The sequence below is a fragment of the Trachypithecus francoisi genome, unplaced genomic scaffold (assembly GCF_009764315.1).
Source record: "Trachypithecus francoisi isolate TF-2019V2 unplaced genomic scaffold, Tfra_2.0 Lachesis_group8, whole genome shotgun sequence".
NCBI lineage: Eukaryota > Metazoa > Chordata > Mammalia > Primates > Cercopithecidae > Trachypithecus > Trachypithecus francoisi.
The window spans coordinates 37304647-37327192 of record NW_022681473.1 but is presented as its reverse complement, the minus strand read 5'-3'; the positions used below and the strand labels follow the sequence as shown (position 1 = coordinate 37327192).

The window sequence follows — 22546 nt, the reverse complement described above, 5'->3', positions numbered from 1 at the left end:
GGTTTCGGGAAAGCCACTGTTTGCACAGTATTTTCATACTCTTAATTTGTAACTGCATATGTTTGCATATCTTCCTTTTTAAGTGGCAGGAGTTTTGAGTCTAGGGTGTGTCTTTCAAGTTTCTTTACAGAACTTAGAAATAATGGGTGTTTAATAAACGCTAGATGCACAGATAACATTCAAGCTTTCTATGCATCTATCTTTCATGTTTTTGTTGGGATGTTTTTCAACAGTCTGGGGACCTCTTAACAATGGAGTGAAAGGATTTGAAAAATCTCTAAAAGCCTGTATAAATGCAAAAGTATTTTAAATTTATAGGAGGTGCTATTACTACTAATACTGTGCAAATTTGTGAGTAGTTACGGAAATAACTCTGAGCAAAAATGCTTTTATTTCGGTTTTGTTCTTTGCATTGTGCAAATACAGCCTATATAAATCAAATTTCTACATTTCTGCATCCTGTGTGCCTTAAGACATATCTTGAGATATCAAAAGAAGAAAAAAAATACAACAACATGGAATCACTAAAGGTTGGAGCTTAAAGATTATTATGTTCAGCCCTGCCATTGTACAGACAAGGAGACTAAGTCTAAGGGACACCAAATGACTTGCCTAAGGTCACACAGCAAAATAGTAATCTTTTTTCTGTCATTATTTGTTCTCTGAAATATGTGGGTGTGTTTAGTATTGTTGACATTTCCTTGGAAAAACAATTTTTAAAATGAAATCTTTTCTTTCCAGGGCTAGAGCAATGTATCTTAGGCTCATTCACTTAAGGAGGTTATAGAAATGAGCTCAAGGAGGGAAACCAGAAGAGCCCCCCAGGCTCACCAGCTGTTTGTTGGCTCCCTACAAACATGTCATTCAAGTGGCTAATCTTACAGCAGCACAAATGCATCTAACCAGGTGAATTTCTTCGAGTCACTTCAAATAATTATTTCTTGAGCATCTACTTCATGCCAATGGTGTGCTAGGTTCTATAAGAAAATAAATGTGAATTAGTCACAGATAAAAATAAATAACAATCAGGCTGCATATGGTGGCTCATGCCTGTAATTCCAGCACTTTGAGAGGCTGAGCAGGGTGGATCACTGGAGGTCAGGAGTTCGACACCAGCTTGGCCAACATGGTGAAACCCTATCACTACTGAAAATGCAAAAATTAAGTGGGCGTGATGGCGCACACCTGCAATCCCAGCTACTCAGGAGACTGAGGCATGAGAAACGCTTGAATCCGGGAGGCGGAGATTGCAATGAGCCAAGATCGTACCCGTTGCACTCCAGCCTGGGCAACAGAGTGAGACTCTATCTCAATAAATGAATGAATAAATAAATAAATAACAATCAGAGAATAGAATCAATATAGCTCAGAGGACAAGACCATGGATTATGGAACCAGACTAGCTACTTACTAGCAGAATGATTAATTTTGAGCAAGACCCTTAAGCTCTTTGGGAGTCAGGTTCTTCATGTATAAAGTGTGGCTTACTTAATATTAATAGTTTCTGTGAAGTCGTGAATTTTATAACTATCAAGCTCCTTACCAAAGCTAACTAATTTGCTAATCACTGATTTTGCAAAGCATGTTATGGAGATGCGGCTGGACAGGTTTGTTTGGGTGAGGGAGAAAGGACAAGATATGGAGGAAGGTAAACAAGAAGGCACCGCCCCTGTTGCTTCCGGGTTCTTCATCACCAACTTACCCGCGCGGGGGAAAATGCAGCCTGCGCCCCTGAAAATGCAGATCAACTGAGCAGGGGCCACAGATCTCCAAAGAGATCGAAACTTACCGGGCCATGCCTATGGAGACGCCCCTATCACGCCCTTATCCCTCCCACTGCCCGCCCCCTTCCAGTACAAATGCATAAAAGTCCGCTGCCGGCAGGAGCCGCGTGACTTCTTCGGCCCCCTCATTCCTGGACCAGAGAACCTCACCCAAGAGCACAGGACTTCCCTGGCCCCCCCACACCTGAGGACCAGAGAACCTCACCAGAGAGTGTGTGCATATTTGCAATAAAGGGCTGCCGCTTTCTTATGTACTTTGGCTTCATGTTTAATTACTTAGCTCTCCTAAATTAAGTTACATTAAATTAAATTAAGACAAGGTTTGCCATCAGAGTTGACATACCGTTGTATTAAAAACGAGATTAAAAAAAGCTGCCAAGTTCTTTGGTGAGTGGTTGGTTAGTCTGAAATCTTTGTAAGACGCTGATGCTCAAGCTGTTGACATACTCATTGCCTGCTTCAACAACTGTCAGAGAAACATGATATGGGGTAAACAGGTGCTTTTTAAAAATCATTCATAGACCTCTGTAAAATGCAAGATAAATTAAAGTTATTTTAACAGTGAAAAAAAACAAAAACAAAAAAACAAATGTCAGGTGCTTTCAGGGTCCGACATACAATAAGTGCTATAGTAACAGTTATTTTACATTTGTTATCTCCCTGGGTCTCATTCTAAGCCTATGAAGTAGGTACCATCCACATTTTATAGAGGAGTAAACTGAAGTTAAGAGGTCAAGTAGCCTGCTTAGGTCACCCTGCAACCAGCAACAGAGCCAAGAGTCAAGCCCAGGTCTGTCCGACAGCCAAGCCTGGCCCCGTAAACACTGTTCCGTGTGCTGTCCTCAGACACAAGCCTTGCTCTCCAGAAGGTCGTATTCTAGAAGCCTTATTGCAGGACTGAAAACACTAAGTGCCACTAGAGACATAGAAATAATGTGGATGGGGATTTCACAACAGGGCCTGTGGGAAATTGTTTCCAGCTTAGAAAATCAGAGAAAGTTTTAAGGAAGAAGTGGAATTTGAGTCTTGAATGATTTATTTGTGCAGAAGCAGGAGTGAGAAAGGACAAACAAAAAAAAACCAGGGATGAGAGGGGTGAGGAATAGTTTGGAAACAGGCAGTAGCTGGTTCAATAAAAGTGGACTCTGGGGTATATGCAGGAGAACAGGGAAAGGTGAGGCCTGCAACCCTCCCTAGGTGAAGTCAGATCACAAGAGGCTTCAAGTACCAAGCTAAAGAGTGTGCATCTAAAATTGAAGGTCTTTAAATAGCTTTTTAAAAGACTAAATGGAAAAAAAAAAAAAAGACCAAAAGGGAAAAGGAAAAAATAAGACCTAAGACTTTGAGACATGGTGATTATTTGTCAGTAAGAATTGACGGAATATGGTCTTATTAACCTAGTTAGTTCTCTTCAGAAAAAGCCACATAGATTTACAGAAAAAAAAAGTTGATTTTGCAAACAACATACTTGTTCATTTGAAGAGTTGAAGCATTCTTTCTGAAATGTAATATAATTTTTGTATTTAAGTTAAAATGTAATTATAGATATTTTTCATCGGTTAGATAAAAGAGATCTAGAATTTAAATTTTATTGTGAATTATTTCCCTACCTCTTTCCCCCTCTCCCTTCCTTCCGTCCACTTGCATTTGTGTTTGGTTCACTTCTCTCTCTTAGACAATAGGTATTTTCTCGTTTCTTAATCCCAATTTCTCCTTCATGTTTTGAGTGCTGATTTATGTTTCGATTTCATATTTATTGTAACATGAACCCTCAGCCACTAGGACATCCAACATCCCTAGAATGGCAGAGTTGAAAGGAACAGTAGAGATGATCTATTCTAACATTCATCTTACAACTGAGACAATGAAGGCTCAGAGAAAGAACATGACTTTTTCAAAAACACAGAGTGAGTTCAAGGCAGAAATGGGACTTGCACTTGTTTTCTGGCTCCTATCTAGTGCTCTGAATTTCAGTGCACCATCTGAGCACATGTGTAAGCAGGGCTCTGGGCCTTTACCTTCTTGAGAATGGTTTAGGGAGTCTCAATAGACTTCTCATGTACTGCTGCAGGACTTAGAATCTATGAAGTATTTAGAGCTGGAGGGAACCTTAAGGTCCTGAAATTCAGCATCCTCCTGGCTGTGGTCTAAATGGTCCCTGCAAAATTCATGTGTTGAAAAGAATCCCCGGTGCAACAGTGTTGGGAGGTGGGCCTTTTTGGGACATGTTTAGGTAAACAGACTAATGTCACTGTGAAAGGGCTTGATGGAAGGAGTTTGGCCCGTTCTCACTCTCCCATCCCTTCTTCTATGTGAGAACACAGTGTCCTCCCATCTGAAAAATGCAGCATCAAGGTGCCATCTTGTAAACAGAGAGCAGCCCTCACCAGACAGCTGAACCTGCTGGTGCCGTGGTCTTGGACCTTCCAGCCTCCAAAACAGTCAGAAATCAATTTCCATTCTTTGTAAATTACCCAGTCTCGAAACTTCTTTTGCAGAGGAGAAGACCAAAGCTGAAAGAAGTGAGGGGTGACCTGCTTAGCTTATGTGGCTGGAGACGTACACAGCAAGGTCAGGGATTCCAATCTGCTGACTTGAGGCCCATGCTTTCACTCTGTACATGCTCATCCTTATTTTCAAAGTCTCCAGTTCAAAAATTCATCCCTTTACAGTCACATATACTGAAAGGAATTCTGCTTCACAATGCGTGGAGGAGCTTCAAGTGGAATGTGTCCAAACCAGGAGGAAACAATTCCCTTGGTTTTCCTCTGGATGTCAGTGCAGGTTGGTGTGAGGTGAAGGTGGGGGTGTGGAAAGCTGGCCAATTCCGCTTTACAAGTTCTTTAGTTTCTCATACCCAGGAGGTACCACAGCCACTGAATTCTTGGTGAAACCAGAACCTAAAACAGTAAAAGTGGAGTTGGGAACCTGGGGAAACAATACTCAACCAAGCCAAAACTAAGATTGTATATGTACATAGCATGGCTGTAGCCATTTTGTTCTTCACACTCTCAAAGTGAACACACAGCACAAGGCTCAGAGGCCAGACTATGTGGTGGAGGTGGGATGTGGCAGATGTGCATGCATGTGAAAGAACAGTATAAACTCTAAAACATCTACAACAGGGAAAAGCAAAAAAGAAATCCATATCTCTCCCTCTGATGGTCTTAGTCTCTCTCCTCTGTCATGGATTAGACCCAGAGAATAATATTAGTCCAAATCTCCAGCAACTGTTCATCATTTTTAACCTTTTCTGCCTGGTAAAATCACCTGGGAGCTTTGAAAATAATGTTGATGCCTGAGCTTCACCCCCAGAGATTCTGATTTACCTGATGTGGGATGGGGTGTACAGATCACGAATTTTTAAAAACTCCCCAGATGCCTAATGTGCAACTACCGTGGAGAATTACTCAATTAGACTATCTGGTAGCTTTCCCTGACTGCTGGGATCCATTCCTTGGCTGCTGCGAACAATGTTGTAGCCATTTAGGGCTAAGTACACTTATAATGTGGTCTTACACTGCATTCATTCAATTTAATAGACACTTGTTTAGTGCTTTCTGGTACATGGCTAGGTGAACTGCAGTGGGTATGTAGGTGAATGAGTGTCCTCTGCTCTAGAAGAGTTTATACAAGTAACTGTGGCTTAGTAAGGGAGCAATTATTTTTCCCAAGAAAATGCTAAAGGCTTCATGCAATTGAACTTTGAAGATTCTAAACATATAGAAACATTTTTTATATTCATAGGAAATTCATTTGTAAAGAGTAACCTGCCTAATCGAAAATTTGCTTTGATAAGTCTACCATGGTATACAAACAAGCCGTGGACTAGTGCCTGGGTTTGAAAAGTGAAAGCTTCTGTGCATAACAGAGAGTGAGAGCAGGTGATCAGCATGAAATGCTATGTAGGGAAATGGTCAAAAGGACACTTAATGACTTTTAGAGATGGGGTCTCAATCTGTCACCCAAGCGGAGAGTAATGGCATGATCATAGCTCACTGCAGCCTCAAACTTGTGGGCTCAAGTGACCCTCTCACTTCAGCCTCCTGAGTACTGGGATTACAGGCACGTGCCACCACACCCAGCTAATTTAAAAAAAATTTTTTTATAGAGACAGGGTCTCGCTATATTGCCCAGGCTGGTCTCAAGCAATCATTTTGCTTCAGCCTGCCAAAGTGTTGAGATTATAGGCCTGAGCCACCATGCCCAGCCGTAAGGCCATTTTTAATAAGAACTGTTAAAAATAAAATGTCAATTATGGAATGGAAACTTCATTTTCACATTTATTAAGAAGGCTTCCATAAAATACACATTGCTCATTATTTAGTGAGAGTGAATTGTGTATGAAAAATTCAAAGAAGTGCTAAATCCCAACTTGAGATGGCAGAAGAAAACCAGAGGGTGCACATGGGACAACTGCCTGATGTGTGGGTTTGCTAGATTTTACAATTAAAATTGCAGGACACCCAGTGAAATTTGAATTTAAATGAATACAAATCATTTTTTACTATAAATATGTTCCATGGAGTATTTGCACATACTTATATTAAACAATTATTCATTTGGTTTGATGTTTTTTTCTGGCAGCCTTATTATGGGTTATGGTTGGGTAGGGATTTTATAATCAGAGAGGGAGACAGGAAATGGACAAAGGTGCAGAGGAGGTAGAGTGCAAGGTACATTTAGGAAATAGGGAGAAGTAGGGTTGGAGTGCACTCTCAAGTGTGTTGGAAGTTGTCTGGACATTAAAGTAGGAAAATAAAGCTACATCCTATAAGGCCATAATGTCAATATCACCAATTGGTACTCTGTCAGCAATGGAGAGCCCTGTGATATGTTAAAGGGGGGAAATCATATGCTCTATTCATCCATTCATCTATCCATCCATCCATCCATCCATCCATCCATCCACCCACATTAATGTATCTGTATCAATATGGCACACTTGAAAAGCATATATCCTTTGAATTTATATTCTAGTTCTGCCATATGCTGAGTGATCTTCTGCAAATTACTCCCTCTCTCAGCCTCAGTTCCCTGAAAAATGGGCATAATTAGATGTACGTCTTACATGTTTCATCAGGTTTATCACAGTGACATACAATTACCAAGCAGACAAGGCCATCTTGAATGCCTTTTTGAGGACTCGTTTGAGGGTTCCAGTACTGTGTGTGCCAACTTAGACCATTATTTCCCAAAAACATTCCTCTCAGTCTATTTCATTTCCTTGCAATGCACTGGCCTTTACACCTGCATAGTCAACAGTGAGTAAAGACTGCATTTCTGTCTCTCCTGCCACACTGGTACGTTTGTGTATAGGTGGGTGTTGCTATTTGTGTAATGTATTACGAAGTGTTTTCACATTCATTATTTTCATTGAACCTTCAGAGAGATCATTCTGCTATCATGGGAGGATAGATTGGAAGTGGGTGGGGCTAGAGAGATTGGAGGTAGAGAGATGGTTGGAAGGCTGCTGTGATAGCCCGGGCAAGATGCAATGAAGACCTGAACCGGAGTAGTGGAAAGGTGAGCTGAAAGTGAAAGGAACGGATGAAAACAAATGGCACAGAAATAAAAAACAAAGGGAAGTTCTGACACCCGCGTTTTGGTCTCCTTGACATTGCTTCTATTTCCTCTAGGGACATGTCCTGGATAAGGGTGAAACCGGATGCTCCTTGGCAGTTTCAGATGTCACCACCCCTAACTTTCCATTGGATAAAAGAAGGCCCAAAATAACCTCTGGTCCCATAGGCTAGTGATTACTGGGACTCATATTCCTGTCCTGAAAACACGGGGAAGAAGCCAGGCATTTGCCCACTTACCCTCTCACCAGCTGACCCCGGGCATTAGCACCCTGGTGCCTGCTGACTCAGAGCATCTGCCAAATTCGATTAGCCCCGTGGCCTGGCTAAGCTGGGCATGTCCTGCATTGCTTCTAAAACAAGCCCTCCAGGAAGGGGCGGTGAGACTCGGAGATGTTTTTTCCTACTGTCAAGCAAGACTCACTGCTTGGAAGTTTGAGGTAGGGATGGGAAGGAGATAAAATTATTAGAAGATGCAGAAGATAAAGCCAAACACTAATCTAACAGTCACTTCTGAAAACAGAGAAAACACTCCAGTCAACATGGATTGTTTTTTTTTTTTTCATTGCTTCAACTTAGTAAAGCCTTTTGAGTCCAGCAGAATGAGCCAAGCAGTGTGAAATGTGTGGAAACATGTTGGCTCAGAGCAGGTTGCTTGGAGGTGGGACAGGTGACGACCTGCCTGTGAGAAGACCATAGAGCTCTCTTTGCCTCAGCACTGGGTCAGTTGATCCTCATCTGTAGATGAGAGATCCTCATCTGTAGACTCAGCCCTCCTGTAGCCATTAGTGCCTCTCCTGTTTCTAATCACAGGGAATCTAAATACATTTAAGGAGCCTCATTCAGGAGCTCAGTGTTAGATTGAGCTTTCTGGTGGGTCCATTCTGACTCTGAATGTTGATTTTACTATCTATAATCATTTTTCTTGTTTCTATGGCTAGGGTCCTACTAAATTTCCTATAGAACTAGGGTCCTGTCTGGTTAATTCCCAGTCATTAGAATCCCACACCCAAGTTTGGAACCAGGTTAGGGCTCTGAGTCCCTTGGGTAGAAATCTCTGATACCTCTGACTCCTGTTTACCTGGAGGAAGAAGAATCTGGGGCAGCACTTCTACCCTGGCTGGTCAAAAAAACCACTGGAAAGATCTTTAAGAAATACAGATTCCTGGGCCCCACTCCCAGAGATTCTGATTTAACTCATCTGGGTATAGACATATTTTTTAAATTCCCTATGTGATTCAAATGTACAGGTCAGGATTGAGAGCCACCAGCCTGGTGGTTAAAATTTGAGGCCTTGGGATTATATAGATGTGGCTTCAAATCTGACTATGTCATCTATTAACTGTATGACCTTGGGCAAGTTATTTAGGCTACTGTGTTGTCAGTTCTCTTGTCTCTCAAATTACATCTATCTCATGATTGATGAGTATTTTAGATAGCATGCAAAACATTTAGCATGGCATCTAGTACAAAATAGGGATGTAATAGTATTGCCTATTGCCAAACACTTGTCCTTGTGTTCAACCAATTCCTAGGGTAATCTTACCCTTTACTTGGATTCTTTGCATATGGATCATCTGTCTGAAGTGCATGGATAGAACTCTTTATACTCATTATAGAACATTCTTCACCCTTTCGCATCTAACTTCTGCTCAACCCGAGGGGCACATCCAGTCCTCAACACCTTGACTTTACTACCTTATCTACCCCATCACCAGTGGGATCTGTTCTTAAGAAACTGGGGAAGCCAAGATAGCAAACTGAGTTCATCTTTTGGTTCAATTCAATTCAACTGGCAGTGGAGCATGACCTTGAGATGACTTCTGAGGCTGAGGTGCAGCAAGGACTTACAAGTGATGTCTGCTATACATGGAGGAATGGGGGAGAAAAGGCTGGCACTGGTGGCCAGGGCTATTGCAGACCCAGCAGGCCTGAGTCATTGTCCTTTCTCTTCTCCACCAATCCCAAACACAAAATAACTGTAAAGTATTGACCTAGAGAGGACTGGGCTTTCCTGAGTTTTACAAGTGGTTCCATAACACCCTGCCTATCTTCCCAATCCCAGCAATTCACAGGAAGCTCTTCAGATTGGCCATGAGGTTAAAGGGGTGACAGCTGCCCCATATCCAAGTATTGGAAACAGCTGGCATGAAGCTCTAGAAACCCTACAATCAGGTTTTTCAGCACAGAGCAGGGTTGTATCCACTTTTGGAAAGGCCCCCATGCAATGAGAGACTGTTTGCATGTTAACCTTTAAAAGAGCAATCCAGTACTCTTTTGAAAGCTAAAAATTCTAAGCACCACTAGTGGTCTCTCTCTCTGATGGAAGCCAAATCCCTTGGACATGTAACTAGCTATTCCACTCCCCTCCCCTGAACCACTGCCTTTTTTTTTTTTTTTTTTTTTTCCCTTCTGTACTCAATGCCCTTTACACTTTTAAATTTTGCAGTGGTTTAAGAGTGGCTCCAGATCCAGGCTGCCCTGTTACTCACAAGTGTTGCAGCCTTTGCCAACTTAATTGGATTCTCTGTGCCTTAGTTTTTTCATCTCTAAAATGGGAGTACTAAAACTACCACCTAGTTTATGGATTGTTGTGTAGTGAGAAAATCTGCATAAGCTGCATTGAACACTGCCTGCTTATAGTAAGTACTAGTCACTATAATTGTGCAATGGGTTAAATGTATGTCAAGGACGTGGGGCAGAGGTTAAGGCAGGATTTTCCTGATGTGCCATGTCTATTTTTAGAAATGTGACCATGGCCCCTTGTTTCTTTCAGACTACATGAGTTCATCTATTTCATCCTGGCTTCAGTCATTGCCATTCAGCTGGGATAGACACGTAGGGATAACGGGCTTCATTTGGAATGTACAGTCTAGAAAAACACCCTTTGTTGTAGTATATCTCTTCCATTTGCCTGAGTGTATGTAGTGGCCACAGCTTAACTGCCAAGCAGTATTATTGCTAGTGGGTACACAAGAATTATCTCTCTGAGTCTTCCAGAAAAGACAAAGTGACCCTGGATGCTAATGGCACAGATGAGATGGGATCTCTTCCAGGATTCTGAATATAAGAAAAAAGTCTCTGAAGTGTGTACTAGATGAGCCCAGCTTATTACCAGTCAGCAGAGTGACTACCAAGAGTTTGTAAACACTTTCTGAGGCTTTCTCATGGGTCCATAACTTTCCTAAGTGCTTTATATGTATTACCTAATTTAATTATCACAAAATCCCATGAGGTAAGTGGGAATATTTTTACCTGTCCTTTGCAGGTGAGGAAACTGAGGCACAGAGAAGTTAAGTGACTTGCCTACAGTCACACAGCTCTTGTAGCAGAGTTGGGATTCAGACTCCACTCTTCACTATATTATGTGCCCCCTGAGAGGTGAGACGTTGGATCCCAGAGGAAGCAGAGCTCTGAGGTCATCAGGAAGGGAAGCAGGGCATGAAGTGGGAGCAGAGGTGGGTTGAACAAAAACATAGATTTCTCAGAGATTCGGGCAAAAAGGACTCAGGGCCAGGAATAAACCAAAGTTGGATTGCTGAAATGAGGAGTTTCAAACCCTGGCATGCCAGTGAGGTTTGTCTCCTAAGCTAGCCAAAGCTCCACTCAGAATGACCTCTTTACCGTTCTGAAATATCTTCTGTTCCTCTGAGGAAATCTGCTGCTGAATGTGGTGTTGCTGTGATTTGTTATGAGACACTTTTGTTCTCAAGGCCATCCTCTCAAGAGGAGGAATTATCCAGAGTGCTCGGGGGTGGTGGTGAAGCAGGCTGGGAGCTGTACGTCCTTGGTGAATTTATAAAGCCCCAAAGAACAGAGATGCAAACCCATTTCATTCAGAGAGCTCTATAAACAGTGACTCTACAGGATGCTACTTCAGCAGTTTCATTCAGAGTTTCCTGACTCTGCAACTTGGCAAAACACAAGGAATCTCTCCTTGCCAGGCACCATGTCATACAGTTGAATGAGTGACATAAAACAAAGGTAAATGCATTGCCTGGCTATGAAAGTAAGGTTTGAGCCTGGTAGAAAGTTTGCATCTTGAAGAATATTTGGGCACCTTCCCCAAGGTATTTTCTGCCTGCTTGTCAGACAGTTGGTAATAATTTTATAGTTGCATATGAAGTAGAAACATTCCTTGGGTCACATCCTCCCCAACCACCACACTAACTCGAGGTGCCTCCTGCTTTTAATCTTGTGGCAAATGCCAGGAAATAAGGACACCAACTGTGGAGGGAGGCAGGCGATGCACAGTGAATTATCTCAGAATGCATCCCAGCCTTTAAGTGCTTCAGAAACCTCTTTAATCTCTTTTTATGGCAAGTAATAAAGTAGGAAGAATGAAATTGTAGTCTTAAAACTGAAATTTACCTCCAAGACCATCCTCTTGGGAGATCCCCCAAGTTCAGCCTCTTCCTCTGACAGATGAGGGCCTGGAGGCTCAGATACTGGAAAGGGTTGGCCAACCTAATGATTGAACTACCAAGATACCTGGCTCTCCAAGGTAGGCTTGTTAGAATTCAGGCTTCCGTATTGCCTAGTGGATTGGACACCCTCCTGTCCATCCCAGAAATAGAAAAATCTTCTAATGCAATGTGCAGTGTAAAATGTGCAGGAGTGTGCACACACACATACACATACACACAGAGATGGGAATAGCTATGTTGAGGTCCTCATTTCCAGAAACCAGTTCCTACAATATGGAAAAGCTTTGCCACAAAGTCTGAGGAAGCCCTTTGAATTTATAGTCTGGTCATTCTGGAGGTGTGAACCTAGATTTCCTCAGCTGGATGTTAATATCTGATTAATTCAGGATTCTGATTTAATTTATGACCTATAAAACGCTATTTCACAGAGAATGGGCTGTGTTGGCATGTGCAGAGCCCAGCTCCCCAGATGGAATAATCCTTTCCTTATTAATTTGCTGCATGTTGCTTCTCATTTCTCACAGTCCTTCCAAATGTGTTACAAACGACTACATGCTCTGGGTTCTGAATCCACTACTGCTGTTGCTTTGAAAGGAAAGAAAAAAAATTGTTGAATATGAATGGCACTGGGCTTTCCTGGCTCATATTTGCATGCTCACTTTCAAACCATCAGTGCACTCTTGTCTTACAACACTAAGCATTGCTCCACCTGCGAGCACCCATCACTCTTGCGTTGTTTAGGAAATGCAAACATAGATGGTTCGATGTTTTCAGGGCCAAGAAAAGAGGTAGTGACATGATTGGGATCTGATCTCAAAGTTCCAAATTCTTGGGATGTGCCATCTTCCTATTATCTAGAACATGTGAAAGGCTGTTTAATCCCCTTAGTCAAATGATCCTCAAATTTGAGTGGGCACAGAATCACCTAGATGGGTTGTTAAAACTCAGATTGTTGTCCTCTACCCCCAGACCTTCTTATTTAGTAAGTCTGGGATGGGAACTGAGAATCTGCATTTATAACAAGTTCCCAGAGAATCAGATGCTGGTTGGAGTCCACACTTTGAGATCATTGTATGAGTCTAACTGGAGGAGAGTGTGGGTACTGTTATCTTCAAGTAAACACTGCTTGGTATCTGTTGGAGAAGGTCTCTGCTGGGTAAGGTTTCTGTTTTATATCTTTTTCCTCTTTCCTTCCTGATATGCACCAAATCCCAGTTTAGCAACTATTTTTTAAATGTTAGGGCTCAATGGAGAATGCAGCTTGACTAAATAAATTTAAATGTGTACTGCAGTACTTGATATGGATTTTTTCAAATTGTGAGCACTTAAGCCAGACGAAAATATTTCCCCTGGGTTCAGACATTCTATGCAGACCAGCCCCTGGTTTCTAAGGAACCATTTGAAATAGAATACAGTACCAAAGTGCAGAGCTGCAGAAGCATCTTTATGTCCTTTCTAAATGTAGAACATACACCTCAAGCTCAGGATTTCAACTAACGCTTTTTGGTCATTTACAGACTTGAGACAAGTCCTGTCATTAACTACAACATTGTGTGTGAGGCTTTTTTCAGGACAGATAGGCTTATTTTTCTAAAGGAAAGACTTGTTTTGCCAGATATAGAATAGCAGTTCACACTTAAATGTAAAGGTCTTGTTTATTGTTTGTGTGGTGAGGTTTAATTGGAAAGCCTGCTTTTTACAATTCCATGGTACTGACATTACCAAGCACACAGGATTGTTCTTAGAAAAGCAAATGCCAGGCTAGAGAGCTCCTAATCTGGTGCTCTGTGCCTTGTAAATAATTAGGGGGTGGGGGTGAGATAAAGGCCTATAGAAATCCTACAGAGTGCCACAGAAATGGGTCTTCTCAATGACGATAATGTGTAAGGTCACAGTATTTTTTCTGTTAATATTTAAACATAGTCTTCAAGTAATTTACTGCAAATAATCACTTACTAAAAAGGAGTTTGCCTTTTATTCCCTACAAATAATTCAAATGGTGGCCAGAATTGAGAGAATGGATGATCATACTCACAAGGCTGGGGATAGACATGCAGGCAGGGTGTTTATTAGAAGGAATGTCCATAAACGTGGGCTGGTTTGGAGTGGCTTCACCCACTCTAGTTGCTAAGTTTAGCTATTAGGTGGGGAGTTCACTAACCACCAGTTAGTTCAGCGTAACCAACAAAAGTCAAATTCCCAACCATTACCCCCGATTGTCCCCAAACCAAGCAGCCAACCAACCTTTAAAACCACAGTTTAAAAACTCACAGCTAAAAGGATGGCCTGTGTTCCATCAAACACTAATTTTGCTGGTCAACATTTTGAGGTTGGATCAAATCTGTGAATGGCTTTTTGCAAGCTAAACACTTCATCTTCCTAAATTTATGTACACATATATTGTTTTTTATCCCAATTAACAGTCTTTACTTAACAATGGTTTGTCAAAATATGCAGCCATTTCCACTTTAACTTATAGACCAGGCTTGATGTTAGAACATGAGGGAGACGTGTATGTTTTACAATAAGCTTAAACCTTAACACTACTGGGAGTGCTGGCTGAACTGAGGCAATGCCTGAAGCCATTTGTTGCAGTTCAAAAAGTGTTTGACATTTTATCCAGATCTAGAAGCCACTTAAATGAATGAGGAACAATTTAACACTGACCCATTCTACGACTTAGTCCAGATTCTCATTCAGAACTGTCTTATTATTCATAATTAGTACAGCTCATAAAAAGATTTCATAGACACAGCTAATCACCACAGAGGCTTATCAGTATGGTGAAAAACAACAGATCAAAGCAATGATCTGAGTTATTTCCAGCCATCTTAATAATTAAACAAGTTTAACTGCTTACTCAATGAATGCAGTACACATTGGTTACTCCTATTAACTCCAAGTTAGATAATTTAGTAGATGTCTCTATTTTGGTTTTTTCTCCAATCTCATCTTCTAATGAAAACTTTCAGTGATGTTTACCAAACTCGTTTAACTTCAAGTAATTTGGATGTCATGTTTAATTTTTACTTTTTTTACTCAACCATTTAAAAAATATTTTGATCCTCTGACTATGAAAATTGGTCAAGCCTGAAGTTTATCAAAGTTCTAATTCCATGGCTAGGCTGTCATGACTGGCAGTCAAGGGCTTCTCTTAAGAGTTTAGAGTACTTTTCAAGTTCACTGGACAGATTAGGATAGAGTAATTCATCTCATTCTATCTGTTTTTCCGTATACACAACACAAGTCAATGTTTGTTATGACTTTCCTGATCCTTATTTATAAGACAATACAAGAGGAAACCATGTGTGTATGTTTAGAAATAGAAATGATACATTGCACAGATATAGTTCACCACGTTATGGGATGGGTTGTCAGTGTTCAAATGGGGAGGCTGAAGAGTAAGAACAGATGCTTTTTTTCCTTAATGGCCCTTTCTCTGATTTAAAATCCTTCCATTTATTTCCCTAAGATTTAGTGATAACTTTAAACACTTTAACTAAATTACCCAGCGGCTTGGCAGCCATCACGGAGGCAAATCCTTTTAGAAATCCTAGCAATCTGTTAGACTGTGGGTACTATGATATAAAATCTGTGTGCTGCACGTACAAAAATTAAATCAGTGCTATGGATACAAATACATACTGCAAATGGCACCATTTCTAAACTGTGAGTATGTGACCTGTCTCCAAATATTGAATTTCTTTTCTTTTTTTTCCAGTACTTGACTTTCTAAATTTGGGCCAATTTATTCTCATTATCCCTAAGTAAACCTACTTGGATTTTTTTTAACAGTTATTTTATAATCAGATAGAGCCAGCCAGCCAGCCGTGATTCGTGGATCCTGATGTTGCTAGGATACATGGTTTGGTATCTGATGAAAGTATATCACTTCAAAGGGGTAAAACTTTCAAGTGTCCGAGAAAATGACACTCCCATCTTACAACATGGAAGACAGATCCAATCCTACAACTTCTCAGAAGCTCACAGACTGCAGGATTGGCTTCCCAGGCTTTCAAATAAGTATCCTCTCTGGAGGGCTGTTTAATTGCTAAAACTAGTCAGATTAGTCTTAAAGCAAGGAACACACGTATTTATAATAAAACACGTTTTCATGTTTGTTTTACAGTAAAGAGAAAAAAACCCAGAACCCCCAGATTTTATGTACTTTGAAAATATATTTAAAAACATTAAAAATTCTATATTTAAAACATATATTATATGTTAATTAGTACACTTAAATAGAACTTGTATTTACAATAGGCTTCTGATGCGGTTAAGTTTTAATGCCAATTTTTTCAATAACATAATTATATAAATATACTAAAATACAATAAATACTGTTTTTTGTTTTACATGGTGAATAATATCTTTACCATAGAGAGAACAAGGCCACAGACATTTACTTACATTTTCAATGGGAATCACCATAAAAAAGCAACAGGCCTGCTGCCATGCATGAAACACTTCTGCCACAAAGAGACCACAGCAAGACTTTAAAAAACAAAACAGAACAAGAACGAACACAACAGAGAGAGATTTTAACAAAATAAATCTTAAGTCAACATAAACCATCAAGCATGTGACTGTGATGTATCTTATTGGGTAAAAGAGCCACTGACCACACAATTGCTGGATGTGTCTCCTATGAAACCACTTAACAGATCTGGCCCTTGCAATCCTTTAAGATTGTGATGGGGGTTTGTTTTAAATTCGTCCCTCAAAAGAAAGATGCATAAAGTTAACATACAGCAGATATTCCAAGAATTCCTTACATATTAAAAATAATTACAAAAATAATATTTTCAAATAACACAAAACAAAGTTATACTATGTAAAGTCTTCCTTCTCAAAGAGGTATTCAGATGGTACTGTGAAAGACAGACTAGTTCTAAAAGAAAGATCGAACAAATTGTAATTCTTTGCTGATGGTATCTTCATTCCTGGGTTATGGTGAGCATCCTCTTTTGCTTATCCCTCACCCTACTAAGATGCAGCAATTGCTTGGGGCTTTCTGATACTTAAGGACGCTGGTCCAAGTGGTGATCACTAACATTTTCAGGTGTGAAATGGGCTGAATGGGCTTAGAGCACTAGTTTTCAGTGGGGATCCATTTTTCCAAGAACCACTATTTCAGCCTCCCAACTTGACTTCTAACCCAAAATGGCAGAGGTGAGGCAGGGACCCTCTCCATGAACAGACAGGATGGGAAGAAGGTTGCTGTGGCCTTCACTGGGGAGCAAAATTTTGTCAGCTCTGTCCTGGCCTCTTCCATTGAGCAAGGCACCTTCAAGTCTTGGTGTTCTGAATGTCCAGACACCTTCCCGAAGTCTTGTCTCTGGACAAGATTTCCTATGGGTCCCCTTGATCATTCAGCCTGAGTTTGGGGTTTCTTTTCCTGTTCCCTTTCCCCTTACCAAAAGTTCTCAAAAGATAAACCCTGGTTTCCTCAAGTCTAGTTTCAAAGCAATAAGTGTTCAGGTAGCAAACATCTTCTATCTCATTGCATCAATCTCATGATCACAAATGCCACATTTGGCTCCCAACCTGCTCCAGGCTAATCCAATTTTATGCAAAATTATCCAGAGGTGGGATGGAGGGCATAAGTCGGCTTGAGTGTGGTCCTCCAGTCGAGAACCTCTTGAGCACAGTTAGATAATGTAGGCACTTAAAGCACGAGGTCCAAGCAGCTTGACACATGTCATTCCAGAGTCACCTCTGAAGGGTCCTTCAGAGGCCTTCCTTTTGGAATGTCTCAAATACCATGCCCCACCTCCACCTAGACCTTGGGGTGGCCACTCAGAAATTCCTCCCGCACTGCTGGTAAATGCTATGCCAGCTCCACATAGCCTCCATTTGGCTGTTCAGTCTCATGTCACTGGCAATGTGGATTCCTGTTCTGATCTAGGTGTTCCTGGGTTGATACAGGGCTCTACCTTTTGCTTGCAAGACATTGTTAAGCCTTACCATGAGTTTTTTAAGCTTTACCATGATTTACGCAAATGTTTACTCCTTATAAAAAATAATCTTCATTTTGGGGTTATTTTTTGTTGTTTTCTGTTCTAAAAAAAAAAAATCACTGTTCTCCATGCTTATACTATGAGTGTCATGATGTGACACGATGTGTCCACTTGTTCACAGCAGTGGTAACATATTTCAGAGCGCGCAACTAATTTTTCTTCCTTAAAACAAAACAAAGAGGAGACCAGAGGGGGAGTGGGGGAAAGAATGTGTTCTGAGCAAACATAGGTCCTTCCGTCAAAAGCAGCTTACTCTGACCAATGCCCAAAGAATGAGCGGGGCCTGGGAGGTGCATCACAGGATGTGGAGTGTGAGCATTTTTTGTTCAGTTGCCTTAATTTTTATTCACTTTCCAGTCATCTGATTGATATTGCAAACATCTTCACAACATACAAATGTATCTTTTATCAGCCAGAATACATATTGAAGGAATTCTTTCCCCATCTCTACTCCCTGTGGGAACTAAAAAACAAAACAAACAAACAAAAAAGAAAACACAAAACAAACAAAAATATACCCCTCCCACCCCCCATCCCCTAAGCCAGTAAAGCAATGACAACAGCACCTTGACATTGTTTTAATTCCAACGCTATCAGAAGTTAAAAGCAGTAAAACAGATATAGTACTAACAAGAACGAAGATACTTACTGTCTAAAATGTAAACGGAATGTTTTGGTTCAAATTTTTGTTGTGTCTGTGTGTGTGTCTGTTTTCTGAAAGAGGACAGTTTATTATCAATTCACAATTAAAGCAGCATGCAATTTATTATTTTTTTTTAAACTTTTTATGTTTTCAATTCTTGGCAACGGCAACAAACCACAACATTATCAAGGAATGTAATGCAGACTTTTTAAAGTTGTGCGCAAATGACTCTTTCCCTTCTGGTCATGGACATGTCCAATAAATAGATTGTAGAACCACTGTACTGTATAAACTTCATTTATACATGCAGTTCATAAAATTATTTTTTCTTAACTGAATAATTTACCCTGTTATGTATATATACAAATAGATAATTTTTGTCTCAATATAATCTATACAACATAAATCCACTATCTTCCCCTTTTAATGGTCAATGTACATACACAAGAAGTGTCTATCCTTATGAATCGCCAGCCAATTCTCTTTTTGCTATCCATGGTAAGGGCCCGCACATACGACTGGGTAGTTCGGCACTGGGAGTTCCAATGCCTTTTGTCTATGCCCCTGCAGCCTTCTTTTGTGTAACCCATGGGATTGCACTTGGTCTCGTAGAAGTATTGCTTCAGTTGGCCTTTCGACACAGGGACCTTTTCAAGGACTGTGACCGTCCCGCCCGACATGTCCACTGCAGTCTTTTTGTCTGCCGCCGTTACCCACTCGCTAATACTGTCACACACGCTCAGCTCCCCTCGGCGGGCAGGGTCAGAGTGGCGCCGGACCCTCATGGACATGTTTGCAGCATCCAGGTAATTTTTGTATTCCTCCAGCAGAAAGAGAAGAGGAGGCTCCAAAGGCACTTGACTACTGAGCATCACCCTGGACGTGTACAAGTCTGCGTCCTTATTGTTTTCCTCATTGGGCCGAACTTTCTGGTCCTCATCCAACAGCTCTTCTATCACGTGTTCAAAAGTGTCAGCCAATGATGTCAGGCCTCTTGAACCTGCCTTGGGCCCATTCACGCTCTCCAGAGTCCCATGGGTCCGCACACCTGGGTAGGCCAAGCCACCTTGTCCTCGGATGTTTGCTTCTTTCATCGGGGCAGCCTTCATGCAACCAAAGTATGAAATAACCATAGTAAGGAAAAGGATGGTCATCACTCTTCTCACCTGGTGGAACTGTAGGGAGAAAGCAGAAACAACAAAAAACTGGTTAGGGCTTTCTTTCACCGGGATGCCATGTGGCCCATCTGATTGCAATTCCAGGCCATTCTGCAGGGTCAAGGTTTTTTTATGTCTTGGTGATAAACTCCAGCTGCACCAGACACAAATCAACGTCAGTAGCGTGCTGTATGTGGTTTAATATAAACCAGAGACGTGCAGTGTTTCCCCAAGATCTAGCATATAAATCTGAGATTAGATCGCTTCTAACCAAGTGCAAAAATTGTGGCTTCAGGTTCTCCTTCCTCCCACTTTAGCAGCTTTGTAAGTTTAATTTTTAATGATCTCTGCTCATGCTGTCACAAGAAACACAAAATCAGAAATGTTACTAAGCAACAACTGCAAGTGTAATAGTAATTTTTTTCAAGTTAGCAACATGGTCCTTTGCAGGAATGTGACAGGAACAGCAGCGGCCTGAGGGGTCTGATGGGCCTTTCTAGCTATGTGATGTCTAGGCGTGAATAGCACAATAAAACAGCAGTTGGGGAACTGTAAGGAGCCTTTAAATTGACTTTTATTTTTCTCTCTTCCCACAGAGATATTCTATTATAGCAAAGAAGAAAGATAATTTCATTGAGCCATCCTGTTTTACAGGTAAGGAAACCAAAGGCCATAGAAGACTTGCCTCATGTGATGAAGAAAGTTTATATTAGAACTCAGGGCTCCCAATTCCACTGTTCTTTATTCTACACCTGGGTGGTCACAACTGAAAATGTTTTGCTTATTTCTAAACAGAAATCATTTTTGACATGTTCATTTTAATGATGTGTCTATGCCTGGGGCTGATATCATGAAAACAATGTGTCTGGTAAGGAGAAAACTGAAAAAGTCAGCATTAAAAAGGCATTTAAGTCCATTTCAAATGCCTCCCATATGCATACTCCACTTTATCTCCTCCAATTCTTTAAAACCCTTCACTCCTTGGCTTTTTCTGGCTAATACACACATCTAGCTAAGAAAGCTCAACTTTTCTTTTTACTGGAGAAGTGGTCCTGTGTGTGCTCTGAGTTTATATCCTACTTTTAAAAAGCTGAATGGTATTTTACACATTTTGGAATAGGCAGCCAGTGCTTCTTTTTCTGCTTTTGAAGTTTCCTGGGAAGTCCCTTAAAAGCATACCACAAAATTAATCTCTTCCTGTTTGCCAGAGGGTTGCTCTACTCTAAATTTGGCTCTACATCTACAAGCATGCTCTAGGAAGCCAATTAAAATGGATGAATAAGCAAAATGAAAACATACCTATGAACCAACGCAAGGTTACCGTCAGGTGGTGAAGGACTTCAGAATCACTTACCTGAAGTATTGTGTCTCTCAGCAGCAAACAGTAGCATTCCCAGCCCTGACACTAATTTTATTCCTACTTCTCAGTTCTGAGGCATGGACTTACAAGAAGACACATCATGCAATGACCATCATGCTATCCAAATAAGTAGGAAAAGGAACTGTGTTTCTGCCCATGAAGTTTTACTGAATTCAAAGGCAACCTACCTCCAGTCAATAGGTCAGCATGCAGAAATGGCTGAAAATTCTGGTATTGAAAAGCAAATATTCTCCACTTTTGTAAGAAATAACATTTTCAACCACTAAGAGACTTTATTACCATCCCTAAACACACAAAAAAATTTATTTTAGATTTACTCTCACTTTGCACGAATAGCAAACATGCTTAGAACTGCTTAGATTGCACAATGTTCTCAGATTAGGAAGGGCAAATTCATTTGAATAGAATACAGATGTCTGTTCTGCTAATAAGTAAATCTTTGTGAATATTCTGAGTCCTGTACCATCAAAGTAATAGATCCTCCATGGGGGTTTCTATTTCTGGTAGATGGTACTTACACCACTGAATGAAAGAGCTTTCTCCTAATATTCCCAGTTCAAATAAAAACAACCCAAGGGGCACCTCTTATTTAGGTCAACAAAAGGTTGCAAATTTGGAATACTTTAGCCATCTACGTCACACTGGTAGAGACTTTCTGTGATCAGCTATTTTTTAATACCATATTTAATCAAATCTAAGATACCATCATTGTGAAACACAACATTTTATATACCACTAAGAAAGCAAAAATGCAGCCTGGGTGATAAGAGTGAAACTCTATCTCAAAAATAAAAATAAAAATAAAAAAGAATTAATGAACTATAGTTTAATACATATTTACTAAGTGCCCACACTAACTACTTAAAAATGGTCCAAAGTACTGAGGCATCTTAAGCTGTTGGAAAATTGTTTTGTTATCACCACTACAGTAATGAGTCTTTGAATGATACCATTTTCTATACTTGGCTTCTAGTTTATTCTGCCTTTCACTGATCTTATCTTTTTATTAATAACTTTTTTATGAGAAAAATAAGTAATGCTTTCTATGTTGTTTTCTCAGTTCCACAAGCAAATATTTCAGAGGGAAAATTGGCATCTGAGTAAATATTACTTGGCTTTCATTTGAAGCCCAAACATGGGCATTCCTCAAGCTGAGCATCTGCATAGAATTAGGAATTAATAAAATGGTGACAAAGTCCAACCCCACACTGCAAGCCCTGCTCTCTGAGTGGCACTTCTGCAATTCTGTCTACTCACTTGCAAGGCCTTGAAGTCAAGTGGGTGCGACACCAAACTCAATACTTTTTGTCAGAACAGTGGTATCTCCTATCTTTTCTGTTTCTAACAATGGTTTCCTGATATTTTGGGCAACCCAGGCATAGGATAGAAATCCTGGAATCAAGTTTGAGAATATATTTCCAGTATAGCCTTCCAATCTAGTCAGTAAAGATGTCCTGTTAATTTTTCCTTTAAAATATTTCTCCTGGCTATCCCTTTTTATCCATCCCACTGCCACCATCTTGGCTCAGCCCTCACCACCTCATTTTGTGAC

The 22546-nt window shown here is 40.6% G+C and overlaps 1 protein-coding gene and 1 long non-coding RNA gene across 5 annotated transcripts in view; one reads left to right on the top strand and one right to left on the bottom strand.

The window, feature by feature from the left end:
• The first annotated feature begins 744 nt into the window (after positions 1-744).
• Positions 745-22546, top strand: part of LOC117080420 — a 40975-nt gene continuing 19173 nt past the window's right edge. The window contains exons 1-3 of the long non-coding RNA XR_004435822.1: positions 745-906; positions 19287-19664; positions 20210-20267. This is a non-coding gene — a long non-coding RNA (uncharacterized LOC117080420). The remainder of the gene's footprint in view (positions 907-19286; positions 19665-20209; positions 20268-22546) is intronic.
• The window catches only part of BDNF (brain derived neurotrophic factor), a 69475-nt gene continuing 62880 nt past the window's right edge, over positions 15952-22546 (bottom strand). For all 4 annotated transcript variants that reach the window (XM_033205479.1, XM_033205478.1, XM_033205475.1 and 1 more), the window contains exon 2: positions 15952-19631. In XM_033205479.1, coding sequence (XP_033061370.1) covers positions 18867-19610 — 744 coding nt within the window. In that variant the 5' untranslated portion in view covers positions 19611-19631 and the 3' untranslated portion in view covers positions 15952-18866. The remainder of the gene's footprint in view (positions 19632-22546) is intronic.